The sequence below is a fragment of the Penaeus vannamei genome, chromosome 3 (assembly GCF_042767895.1).
Source record: "Penaeus vannamei isolate JL-2024 chromosome 3, ASM4276789v1, whole genome shotgun sequence".
Classification (NCBI taxonomy): Eukaryota; Metazoa; Arthropoda; class Malacostraca; order Decapoda; family Penaeidae; genus Penaeus; species Penaeus vannamei.
Genome location: NC_091551.1, coordinates 781,990 through 794,489, shown reverse-complemented (window position 1 = coordinate 794,489; position 12,500 = coordinate 781,990). Strand labels below are relative to the sequence as shown.

The 12,500-nt window shown below is 43.6% G+C and overlaps 1 protein-coding gene across 1 annotated transcript in view; it reads left to right on the top strand.

The window, feature by feature from the left end:
* The first annotated feature begins 6,634 nt into the window (after window positions 1-6,634).
* The window catches only part of LOC113815024 (uncharacterized), a 6,552-nt gene continuing 686 nt past the window's right edge, over window positions 6,635-12,500 (top strand). The window contains exons 1-8 of the mRNA XM_070139520.1: window positions 6,635-7,045; window positions 8,217-8,348; window positions 10,396-10,599; window positions 10,730-10,945; window positions 11,061-11,250; window positions 11,472-11,597; window positions 11,755-12,025; window positions 12,192-12,370. Coding sequence (XP_069995621.1) covers window positions 6,869-7,045; window positions 8,217-8,348; window positions 10,396-10,599; window positions 10,730-10,945; window positions 11,061-11,250; window positions 11,472-11,597; window positions 11,755-12,025; window positions 12,192-12,370 — 1,495 coding nt within the window. The 5' untranslated portion in view covers window positions 6,635-6,868. The remainder of the gene's footprint in view (window positions 7,046-8,216; window positions 8,349-10,395; window positions 10,600-10,729; window positions 10,946-11,060; window positions 11,251-11,471; window positions 11,598-11,754; window positions 12,026-12,191; window positions 12,371-12,500) is intronic.

Here is a 12,500-nt window from a genome sequence, read left to right as displayed (position 1 = left end):
AGCTACTGTCCTTCCCTGTCTATCCATTCACTTATTCAGGCAGTTCGTATCTGATAGTAAGTGTGTAAAGCAACGCAAATCCCTGTTATATTTTGGTTTACGTGAATGGTATTGAAGACCTTATACCACCAAAAAAATAAATAGATAAATGAAAATAAAAAACAGAACAGATAAGATTATGTAATATTGATAGTATTATTGATATAACAATTTTATAATGATAAGATTGCAGTAAGATGTTGCAACAAACTTATAATGACATTGATTTTTTAAAAATTTCATGGGGTTTATTTTGATTTCGTAAATTATTACATTTCAAGAACGGGAGAGGGAGAGAAGAGGCTAGAAATAAAGAGAAAAAATAGAAAGGGGGGAGGTGCAGAAAGAAAAAGAGAGAGAGAGTGAGAGAGAGATAATCAGACAGGCAAAGAGGCAGAGAAAGAGGGGAGGAAAATGAGAAGAAAACGCTGAAGAAAAGATTGTTGAAAAACGAAGAGAGTAAGACACTAAAAACACAGTGGAGAAATAGACAGAGAGAGAGAGCGAAGAGAAAGAGAAGAGAAAGAGACTTAAGAGAGAGAAACAAACAGACAGAGAGAGAGAAAAGAAACTAAACAGAGAGACCCAAAACCAACCCAAAACAAAACACACAGATACCCACACAACCCCTCAACCCTTCATCAGCTGACTGAACACCAAAGAACAGGAGGAACCTCAGACGAACCTCGAAATCAGGATCTCAGAACCCCAGGAACCGGTTCTAGACTCCTGGCGGGGCGAGAGGCCTAAGAAGGGGTTTAGGCCTAATGAGAACTTCCAGGAAATGGCAGCTCCTTAGCAACGGGAAGAATGGTGTGTCCCTCTTCTTGTGTTGTGGATTCCGATGCTCGTTGTTAGTTGTTAAGTGTGTCAATATTATTATACTTGTTATAAGTTGTTTAAGTGAGTGTATGGCAACGTTCAGGAACATTTGATGGTTAAGTACAGATATAAATTTCTGATTTGGGGGTTTAAATACATACAATCATACACAAACGTTTGCGATCTAACGTTTAACTGCAGTTATAAACGTCAGATTGGGGGGAGGGGGGGTCTAAATACATCCAGAAACGTTTGCCATCTAACGTTTAACTGCAGTTATAAACGTCTGATTTTGGTGTCTAAATGCACTCAGAAAATCCTGACTACAGGCATAAGGAAACGTCTCATTTGACGCACTAAGTACACGGACAAATATTTAATCACAAACGTCTCGATATTTGAACAAGCTGAACGCGCAGTCCATCTGTGTGAACAAGCCAATAACCTCTATTGTCTAAGTTCACGAAAAAAAATGCGCTAATTGATATTTCAAGATAATTGCTGAATGGCCTGAAAATGGAGAGGAAATGATAGAAAAAAAGGGAGAACGATAGAGGGAGATGAGTCGAAGGATAGGATAAGGAGGACAAAAGGAGAAACAGGGAATGGAGAAAGGGTAGAAAGAAACAAGGAGGGCGAAAAGAAGAAGCAGAAGGAGAAAGAGAGAATGGAAAAGAAATGGGACGGGAGAAACGGAGGAAAAAAAGAGAAAAAAGAGATAGAGAGAGAAGGATACAGGAGAGGAGAGAGAGACGACGGAGTGAACGGAAAAAAACAAGAGAAAATAAAATAAAATAAAAAAAACAACAAAGAGATAAAGAAAAGGAGAAAGAAAAACGAAAAATAAGAACAAAGGAAATAAAGAGAAAATATTTAGCGCTCTCTACCCGTGCTCTTGTAACCTCGACCTATAAAAACCTTAATCTATTTGTTGATTTTCGTCACACTGACTAATTTTATCTTCATGTTGTTCCTTGAAATATTCAGGTTATCTCGTCGCTTCAATGAATTTAGTTTTTTTTATTTTTTTATTTTATTGTTATATCATATTTTATTTTGCTCGAGTACTTGCTTTTCAACGCCATATGCAAACACTTTTCAAAAATAAGATTTGCACGGATTGATAAATACAATAGTTAAGTAAAATAGATGAATGAATGAATGAACAAACAGATAAATAGATAAACAAACAAACAAAAAATTAGTAAGCACCCACATGCATGAATTAATAAATACACAAACAGAAAAGCAATAAGAAAATACATAAACGAAAAAAAAAAACGAAAATAACGAAAACATTTACACGCACGACGCCTGGCGGGGACACACAAGGGATCGTAAATATAAGGAAGGAAGTCCATTGTTGACATTGCAGACTGACCGTCTCTGACCAAGGATAATATAGGACGTTTGGCAAAGGTCACTCGCACGTCGACAAGGACTCGTTATGTAAGTAAATGAAGGAGGAGGGAGGGCTGGAAGGAAGGAGGGAGGGAGGGAAGGGAGGAAGGAAGGAGGGAAGGAAGGAAGGAAGGAGGGATGGAGGGAAGAGGGGAAGGGTTGGAGGGAAGGAAGGAAGGAAGGAGGGATGGAGGAAGGGAGGGAAGGAGGGAGGGAAGGAAGGAGGAAGAGGGATGGAGGAAGGAAGGAGGAGAAAGGAATAGATGGAAGGACATAGGGTAAGACATTGCCGAGAATGAGTGTGTGAGAGGGGGAGTGGTAAAGAGAAATGGAAGGGAAGAAACGGGAGAAAAGTAGAGAGTAAGGAAGGAGGAATAGAAAAGAGAGGGAGGGGGAGACAGAGAGACAGAGACAAACAAAGAGACAATCAGATATACACACAACAACACAACACAACACACGCACATACACCCACGCAAACACACACAAACACACACACAGACACACACACAAACACACACACAAACATCCACACAAACACCCACACAAACACCCACACAAACAAACACACACACACGCCCCACCCCCACCCCCACACCCACCCGCCAAACACCCAAACAAACAGAAACAGAGAAATGAAACAGTCGAAACCCACCCACGCACCGACAGACTCAAACGCCGCCACAACTACACGGAAACGCATCTATTTCTCTCTCCTCACTCACAACAGCCTCAGGTTATCATCACTTCTCGATAACATATCAGCGGGTCACAAGGCCAAAGCTGTTCGATGACCTCCAGGAAACTGTTACGGAATTTATCAGACGCTTAGGAGATCGAGTGAAGAATGGTGAACTCGAGAAGCAAAGGCACGAATTTCTTCCTATGTGCGATAATTTTCTGTAAGATTAGAGTTTTCTTGATGTGCGATCATTTTCTTGAGTCGAAGTCTTCTCTCTCTCTCTCTCTCTCTCTCTCTCTCTCTCTCTCTCTCTCTCTCTCTCTCTCTCTTTCTTAGCAACAGCAGCAACTTAACAACAACATATATATATATATATATATATATATATATATATATATATATATATATATATATATATATATATATATATATATATATATATATATAAACATATATATATATATATATATATATATATATATATATATATATATATATATATATATATATATATATATATATATATATATATATATATATATATATATATATATATATATATGTAACATTTATATATATATATATATATATATACATATGTGCATATATTTTTATTTATATTTATATTATATATATATATATATATATATATATATATTTATAAGATATATATATATATATATATATATATATATAACATTTGTAACATAACATTTATATATATATATATATATATATATACATATATATATATATATATATATATATATATATATATATATATATATATATATTATAAGATATACATATATATATATATATATATATATATATATATATATATATATATATATATATATATATATATATTATGATATACATACATATATATATATATATATATATATATATATATATATATATATATATATATATATATATATATATATATATATATATATATATATATATATATATATATATATATATATATATATATATATATATATATATATATATAAATATAAATAATATTTATACTCCCTCCCTCCCTCCCTCCCTCCCTCCCTCCCTCTCCCTCTCCCTCTCCCTCTCCCTCTCCCTCTCCCTCTCCCTCTCCCTCTCCCTCTCCCTCTCCCTCTCTATCTCTATCTCCCTCCCTCCTTCTCCCGTCTCTCTCTCTCTTTCGCTCTCCCATTTACTCACTCAGGCAGAGAGTGAGGGAGTGAGAGAGAGAGAGAGAGTAAAAAAAAAGGAAGAGATAGAAATTATAGCTTAAGAAAAGTCTGGTCATACAGACCTTTGGTAACCGTACTCTGACATTTCTTTTTAAGCTTTTTTTGTGATTTAGAAAAATCGTTCACTTTTCCGACACAACCTTATTAGGCTGTTATCAGAATTATTCTGTATGTTATTATTGTTATCATCATCATTGCTGTTAATGTCATTATCATTATGATTCTCATTCTCACCATCATGTAAATAGAAAACAAGCGAATAAAGCAAAAAGGGCATGACAAAGACAGGATATAAAACAGACACAAAAACATAATACTAAGCAAATAACACAATAAACAAGACAACACAGAAACCACAATACCACCCGGCCACCCCCATTCCTCCTGGCTCGTGTCGCCGCCTCAGAGTGTTCCTTATCATCACACACCTACAACAGGAGCTCCTAGTTCCTGTTGACATCGTGGCGGCTGTGGGTCAAGGAGGCCCCAACACACGCATGCTGAAGGGCGGGTCTTGGGGCTCGGGTCTTGGGGTTCGGGCCTGGGGTGGTATTTTTAGATTTTCTCGTGCAGGTGTTGGGGGGGGGGGGGTGGAAGTGTGTTTTGGGGCGTGGCGTTGGGAAGCAGAGACGGTTGTGATTGTATACGCGCACGCACATATCCCATGTATATATATGTGTGTGTGTGTGTGTGGGTGTTTGTGTGTGTGTGTTTTTTAGGGAGAAATATTGAGTGAGTTTGAGTTTGAATGTGAGTGTGAGTATGAGTGTAAGCATAAGTATGAGTGTGAGTGTGTCTGCATATGTATGTATGTATATACGAAAACATACATATATATACATACATAAATACACAAACATATTTAGTAATAGGGACGTTTCTACATTTCTGGAGAATATATCCGGGCTCAGTGCAGCACACGTGAGCTCTCCTGCCTCATGCCCCGAGCTCGTGCCACTCTCGGCAGCAGCTCTTATCGCTCAGGAAGTGCATTACGTAAGGACGGTTTCCTGAGGGAGATAGAGAGAGAGAAGAGAGAGGGAGAGGGGGGAGGGAGGAAGAGAGAGAGGGGGGGGGAAAGGGAAGGAGATAGAAAGGGGGAGGGAGGGAGGGAAGGAGAGAGAAGGGAAGAGAGAGAGGGGGGAGGGAGGAGGAAGGAAGAAGAGAGGGGGGAAAGGGAAGGAGAGAGTGTAGGGGAGGGAGGGAAGGAGAGAGAGGGAGGGAGGGAGGGAAGGAGAGAGAGGAAGGGAGGGAGGGAAGGAGAGAAAGAGGGGTAGCGAAGGAGAGAAAGAGAAGAGAGAAGATAAATTAAGCGGGAGGGAAGAATAGAGAGACAAAGAAGAAGAGGAGAGAGAAGAGAGAGAGGAGGAGGGAGAGAGAAGAGAGAGAGGAGGAGGGAGAGAGATAGAGAAAGAGACAGATAAAGAAAGAAAAAATAGATAACGATAAAGACAGACAACAACAACCGTTTCACCATGTTCAAAATATGCCGTGATTTCCCGAAAAAAAATGCCTCAGATAAGCTGCAATTGCTATCACCTCACACACCGCACGTCTCGTGTCAAGTGGAAAATTCCGTTACGAAAAGACACTCCCTTTTAAGGTTCAATTTCTTCTTATATTTCCTAAATTAATTGACATTTGATTCTCTTGTTTGTGTTCTGTGCTTTGTATTCGGATGTATGTATTTGCAGACGAAAAGAGAAGATATTTTTCGTAGGGGAATTTTGAAGAATCTCGCGAGGGAAACTGATTTCTTGGAACTGAAAAACACGATGAATAAGAGACACGAGAAAATAACTGAATATAAAAATAGTCCGGGTATTTTTGCCGGACCACGAAATACAAGGTTTTTTTTTGTAGTCAGAGCCATAATTTCGAGAAGAAATTATGTGATATAATGCGAAAATCGCATCACGTGATCACCATCCGCTGATCACGTGTCAATTCTCTCTCCCTCTCTTCTCTCTCTCTCTCTCTTTCTCGCGGGCGGAAGAGAGGAGGAAAAAGAGAAAGCACGGACGTTGAGGCTTTAATTCGAGGATTTTTATTTAGTGTTTGGGGATGCAGGGTTCTTGATGGATTTTTTTTCTGGGGAGGGTAATGAGACGAGGTCAAAAATAGGTAAATGTGTAATAGCTCCTCCCCCCCCCCCTCTCCCCCTCCCCGTCCCCGGGTCACGACCTGGCCAATCAGCGAATAGATAGACGGAGCTCTCGGCTTGCAACGTACGATTATTGTCTTATTTCTCTGTCAGGTCCTTATAGATTGTACAAATTTATTAATGTAGTATATGCCTGCTATAAATATGAGGAGTTTCCGTAATGCACATAGTTTGCTAAAGACGGAATCACGTAATTACTACAATGAGTGCGGTACGATGTGTTTTCCTCCCCTCCTACCGGTGCGCGCGCATATATAGGACCGGCAGAACCTTCCAGAGCTCATTGATCGCCGAAGCTTCGAGACAGTGACAACAAGAGAGCTAATCTGTGTTGAATTATCACCTGACTATCCTACGCCATCTTGAAAATATTGATAGGAGTATCGCCATCTTAATCCGCACGAAATCGGGAAACAACACCTCACCCGTTCTAGAACCTTCGGCAAGACCCTCTCCAAGACACCAGAGAACACCTACATAGGCCTACATACTCTACACTCGCTCCTCAACCCGAAGCTCGCAATGGCCGCCCTGCCCGTCGACGCCGCCCGCGAAGCCGCCATGTCCGAGGAGCTGACCCGCTTCTGGTCGAGCATGGGGCGGAGGTTCGAGTGGGAGCGCCCCAACCCGCAGAGCTTCCTGGGCCGCCCGCTCGCCCGCGCCAACACCTGGGAGGACCTCGTCGCGCCCCTGGGACAGGTGGGTGCCGTCTGGAGGAGCTAGGCCTATAGTGCCTTTTTTTTTGGGGGGGTAGGGGTAGGGGGTCGTGTGATGATAGGCTGTGAATAGGAATATTTTATTTATTTATTTATTTGTGTGTGTGTTGTGAATCCTTAATCCTTCAGGTTGATTTTTTTTCGGATTTTAAGAATTACATTTTGTGATTATTTCTTTGTTAGGTGTTAGGATACTGTGATTTTTATAGTGTTTTTAGACGTCCTAGTAATTTGGTAATATTTTCAATTATTTAGAATTATTATCTAAGTTTTTATTATTCGCTTAAGGACACTATTTCGACATGTTTTAGATAATTCTTCGTTTTTATTGTTATTATTCTTTGCGGGAGTGATAGGCCTAGATATTTTTTTTCCTTTGGTATGTAGGCCATAGGCTTATATATGTGTGTACGTTTATGTGTGTGTGTGTGTGTGTGTGTTTGTATCGTCTGTTAGCATTTGTTCGTCTTTTAATGCTTTTTATAATGGAGAGTTTAACGAGTCTATTGTTTAGTTCATTTTATTTATGGCTAATATTAGTTTATGAACCGACAATATAAGAGTCTCCCCTCAAAGCCATAGGCTATAAAGGCGTTTTCTTTTGGTCTAGAAAAAAAAAAAACATGTTAGCGTGTCTTCATTTTTAGAATTTCTAAAAGAGGGGGCGAGTGACGTCAGAAATACGTCGATGTGTAACCGCGTCCATTTTGTGTATTTCCTTTGTGTAATTTGAGATTGTATACATTGGGGTGCGGTCTAAGTGTTTCTCGTTCGTGTTAGAGGGAGAGAGTTCTAAGAGGGATGACTATACTATTTTTATATTGTTTTTCTCGAGTGTTAATGAAGTCTGTTATATAATTCTGTGTGGAAGAGAAACGCGACCATGAAAGTGCAATTTTTGTAAACCAAACTTTAGACAAAGGAAATCATTATTTCAAAGCCTACTTATACAAACAACGGAAAGATAAATTGTATATGTATTTTTTAAATAATTTCTCAGGAAAAGTGAATTGTATATAAGTATTTTGTAACGGTTCCCAAAGCCAAATCTACCGAGTGAAAGAAATGTACTTGAAAGGCAATGTCTGATTCTCGAGTCAAGACGAAGGAGAATAAACCTCAATCTTTTACCTCTCCTTCCTCCGCCTCCACAGACTCTCCCCGACGCCCCCCAGTACTCGAAGGAGGATGTGGCCAAGGAGGAGGTCGAGGAGCAGGCCGCGCAGGTGGACGGGTTCCTGGCGAAGGCGGGGCTGGAGAGCGACCTCGACCTGCAGGAGGACGTGGTAAGTTGGCTGCCTTCGTGTTGTGTTTGACCTTTTTTTTTGTTGTTTGTTTTAGAATGAGACTTTGTTTTTGAGTCTGGGGTATGAGATCTTGAGAGATTTTTTTTAAATAAGGAAATTATGTAAAAATTTCTTATCATTCCGATAATGTAAATTTGTTAAGGACTTTGAAATTTCCTAGTTTTTCTTGTGTATATGATTTCTGTTCAGTTTTTTTTTTATCAGTCTTCAAATGCATTCAAGTTAAAGTTTCAAATCTATTAAACAGCCATCAATTCTGTCGTTCCATCTGCCTGAGCTGAAGTCGTGTCGTTCTTGGCGAGGTCAGCTGCTCACGAAAGAAATGAGGTCACGAGAGTCACACGAATTTCGAGTATATTTTAAAAAAAGTATTATACTCTGCTGGATGACGTAATCAGGTACAATCTAACTGGATAATGTACTATCGTGTGACGTCCTTTAAAAGGTCAATAAGAGGAAGTTTTGTTGCTCGTTGACTTCGCCAAGGACGGCACTGCTTTATGTCATGGCGGTGGCAACTTCGAGAGCTCTTTGCCCTTTTTGATTTATTCATTTTTTGGATATCATTTTCTTACGCTAGTGAACCAGATTGCCATGATCTTCGTCAGTCAGGGAACTGTAAAATGTCTCAGTGATATTCTGGTTTGATATTAGAACTGGATTCAAATTTTAGTCCTCAGTGATGGAATGTAGGCCTATCTCTACCCCAGATGTAAAGTAAATCAGATCCTCATTTAAAAAAAAAAGAGGGTGAGAAAAAAAACGAGGGGAAAAGGGGGAAAACAAAAGAAGGGGAATAAACCAGGGAGGGGCATAAACCTAGAAAAAGGGGTGGGGTGGGGGGGTGGGGGGGTAGGGAAGAGTGGGGAGGGGGTGTAGGGGCAGCCCATGCCGCTCTCCGCTCGTGCACTTCTCCATTGCAGAAACCCCGGACACTCCACGAGGCTGACCGAGACTATCTCAGCATCTGAGTTAATCTCGAGCATTTGCCCGCATAAGTAACGTGTTCGACTTCGCCTTTGTTCACCTGCGCTCTCTTCACGCTGTTCTGGAGGTCTTTTTGTTCCGTAATTCTAGGGCGGGTGGGGGGTGGGGGGTGGGGAGGGGGGGTTGATGTGTCTGTGTGTGTTACAGAAATCCTTCTCTTTTATGTGTTGATTCATTCTTGCTTTTTTTTTTAATGGTTAAGAGGGGGTTTGTCCTTTCCCCTTTGCTGGTTTCGGGGTCGGAATTGGCTCGGTAAGCTGTGTAGCGAAAAGAAAAGAGAAGAAGAGAAAAGAGGAAGGAAGAAGAGATTCCTTTGCCTCTTCCTCTTCCTCTCTCTCTCTCTCCCTTCCACCACCTCCTCCTCCAACACCTCCCGGAACTCCTCCTCCTGCTCCCTGGCTCCCCCAGCGACGACACGCGGCGGCGGCGGCCTCCTCTTCGTCCCGCTGAGCATCGATCCGGCGCGCCCAGCAGACGGCAGACGGCAGCAGACAGCAGGACGCCTCGGCCCCGGGGGAGGAACGGCCATCTGGATCATTCCGGATCCCGCCGGCTCGAGCCAGTTCCGACCGGTGCGCCAAGCCTTCCACTTTCCCTCCCTTTGGCCTTTTGCATCTCTTTGGGGGTTCTTGTCACGCTTCAAGGGGGAAGAACAGTCAGGGTCTGAAAGGTCTTCCAGAACAGCAGTTGAGGCGCACTTAGAGAAAGCCAACCACGGTGTGATTTATTAAAGTCACGGCTCATGGAAGAAAATGTGGAAAACAGATGCTTTTGATATTGATCATTTGATTTGTACCATATGTTTCTCAATAAGTATGAAATTATGGTCATTGTGAAAGAAAAATCATATTTCATTTCTCGAAATAACCTCATATCACCAAGTAAAACCAAACACATAGCTATGCCATTAATATTTTTAAAAGACTAACGACTGGGGCGCCATGAAACTCGAAGGTCGCCCCTGACCTGAGTTTGGTGTCGCCCCGTCACTCGCGCCGCCCGCCCAGGTCAGCCCCGCTCACTGTGCTCGCTCTTTCAGCTGCAAGGTTGCGTCAGCAGGTCAGATTCGCCAGCCGACTGCGTGGTGGACGGGGCGCGGATCGGGGACGTGCCCGCGAGGTACGTGGTCAGGGGTCTGCAGGGCCACGAGCTGCCGGTGGTGGGCACCTACGTGGACCCTAACATCGTCACGGGCTTCTGCTACCAGGTCCGCCCGGTCGATGCCAAGAAGGCGCTCTTCCAGGTAAGGAGGGTTTCCTCGGGGCTTCCTGGTGCTTGCGTTAGAGGATTTATGACGAAAATTTGTTTCCGAAGAGGAAGGGCATTTTCGAGAGGCTCCCATGAATTTTCATGAATACCTTCTCCCCCCCTAGGGTCGCGCCCTTCGCCTGGTATCCGTCGGCATGGGCTACGGAAAGCGCATCACCTTCGCCAGCGACAAGCACAACATCAACGACAACTACTTCTGGTCCGACACACACCCCGAGGGCTACGGCTTCGCCCTCCGCCTGGTGCAGGAGGGGGACAAGTTCACCCTCAGGGACGCCAACGGGTACTCCGTCGCCACGGCTGAGGTCATCGGCCTCTTGGTGAGTGGCTTTCATCGTTAATGAAAAAAAAGTCAGGGTTAAAGCAAGGTCCATCAACATGCAATTGAAATCCGGTGAAATATCAACCCTCCTAATGTTTTCTTCCTTCCGCCAGGGCCCCCAGACCGAGGTGAGCCACAGAGTCCTGGAGAACGGCGGGATAGAGAAGAGGGCGCAGGTGTCCGTCCTGTGCAACGTGTCCTACTTCGACGAGCCCCACGCCGAGCTCAGGCCCGTGGCCATCTCGGGCGTCGCCGTGTCCCTGAGGGCCAAGGGCGCCAGGGCCGTGGCCTCCCTCAAGAAGAGTAAGTTTTAGGCCAATGAAATCCACAGCCATCAAACTGGGATTTAGTTAATATTAACAAGATAACGATTTTCTCACAACACTAACGCTGGCAAAATGTAAATATCTGACTTTAACACCAGCACCGAATATCATACGACAGTGGAAAAGTGAAAATATCTTGCTATTTTTCTCTCAAGTATGTTTCACTTACGCCGATTCCGTGCTTGTTTCTCCCCGTAGTTAAGGAGTGCAGCGTCGGCGGCGAGCGAGGCTACACGCTGGTGGCCGGCGTGGACTCCTCTTCCCGCGTCACGATGCTCAGCGGGGACAAGATCGGCGACGTGCCCACCAAGTACTACGTCACCGGTGGGTATTTGGGCGTGGGCGGGCTGGGAGGCACGTCTCGGCCTATTTAGTGAAAGAGGAATTAGTTTGAATAGACTACTGTTTGCGATATGATTCTTTGAGCTGCTCGCCCCGGGGGAAACGAGCCGTCACTTTAACCCGAGCTTACCGTCCGCAGGCCTCCTTCCTCACGAGCAGCCCGTGGCGGGCACCTTCGTGGACCCGAGGATCCTCACGGGCTTCAGCTACCGCGTGCGCCCAGCCGACGCCAAGAAGCACCTGTTCGGAGGCGCCGCCCTCGTCCTGCAGGGGATCGGCAGGGGCTACGGCAAGAGGCTGACCTTCGCCAGCACCAGTCTCAACAACAACGAAAACTACTTCTGGAGCGACTCTCACCCCGAGGGCTACGGCTTCTCCATCCAGGCGGTCGTTCCCGGAGACAGTTTCAGGTGAGGATCCCGGGACGGCTGACCCTCCTTTGGGTCTTGTTGTTTTTAAGAAGATTCGTATAGGTGGGCGCTGATAAAGGGATGAACACACCATAGATATAAATAACATCATACAGAGAACGTTGAGAACATACTCTACCTGTTTCGTTTGCTATTTCCTTCCCAGAATCATGAGTTCTTCGGGCGAGGAGGTCGGGCGCGCGCAGGTGTTCCGCGCCGACCTGCCGCAGGTGGAGGAGAGCTCGACCGTCTCGAGCGAAGGCCACGTCACCAAGAGGGTCCGCGTCACCGTCACCTGCGACGTCACCTTCCACGGCGAGGACGACCGCACTCTCGCTGTCACGGGTGAGTCGCGGGTTCCATAGCAACGGGAATGGAAGGATTTTGTCCTAGACATTTTCCTTAGCGTGGTATTACTGGTAATTATGTCGGGAGTCGGCGTGAACGGTTTTACAAGATAAAAAGGAATAAGCGT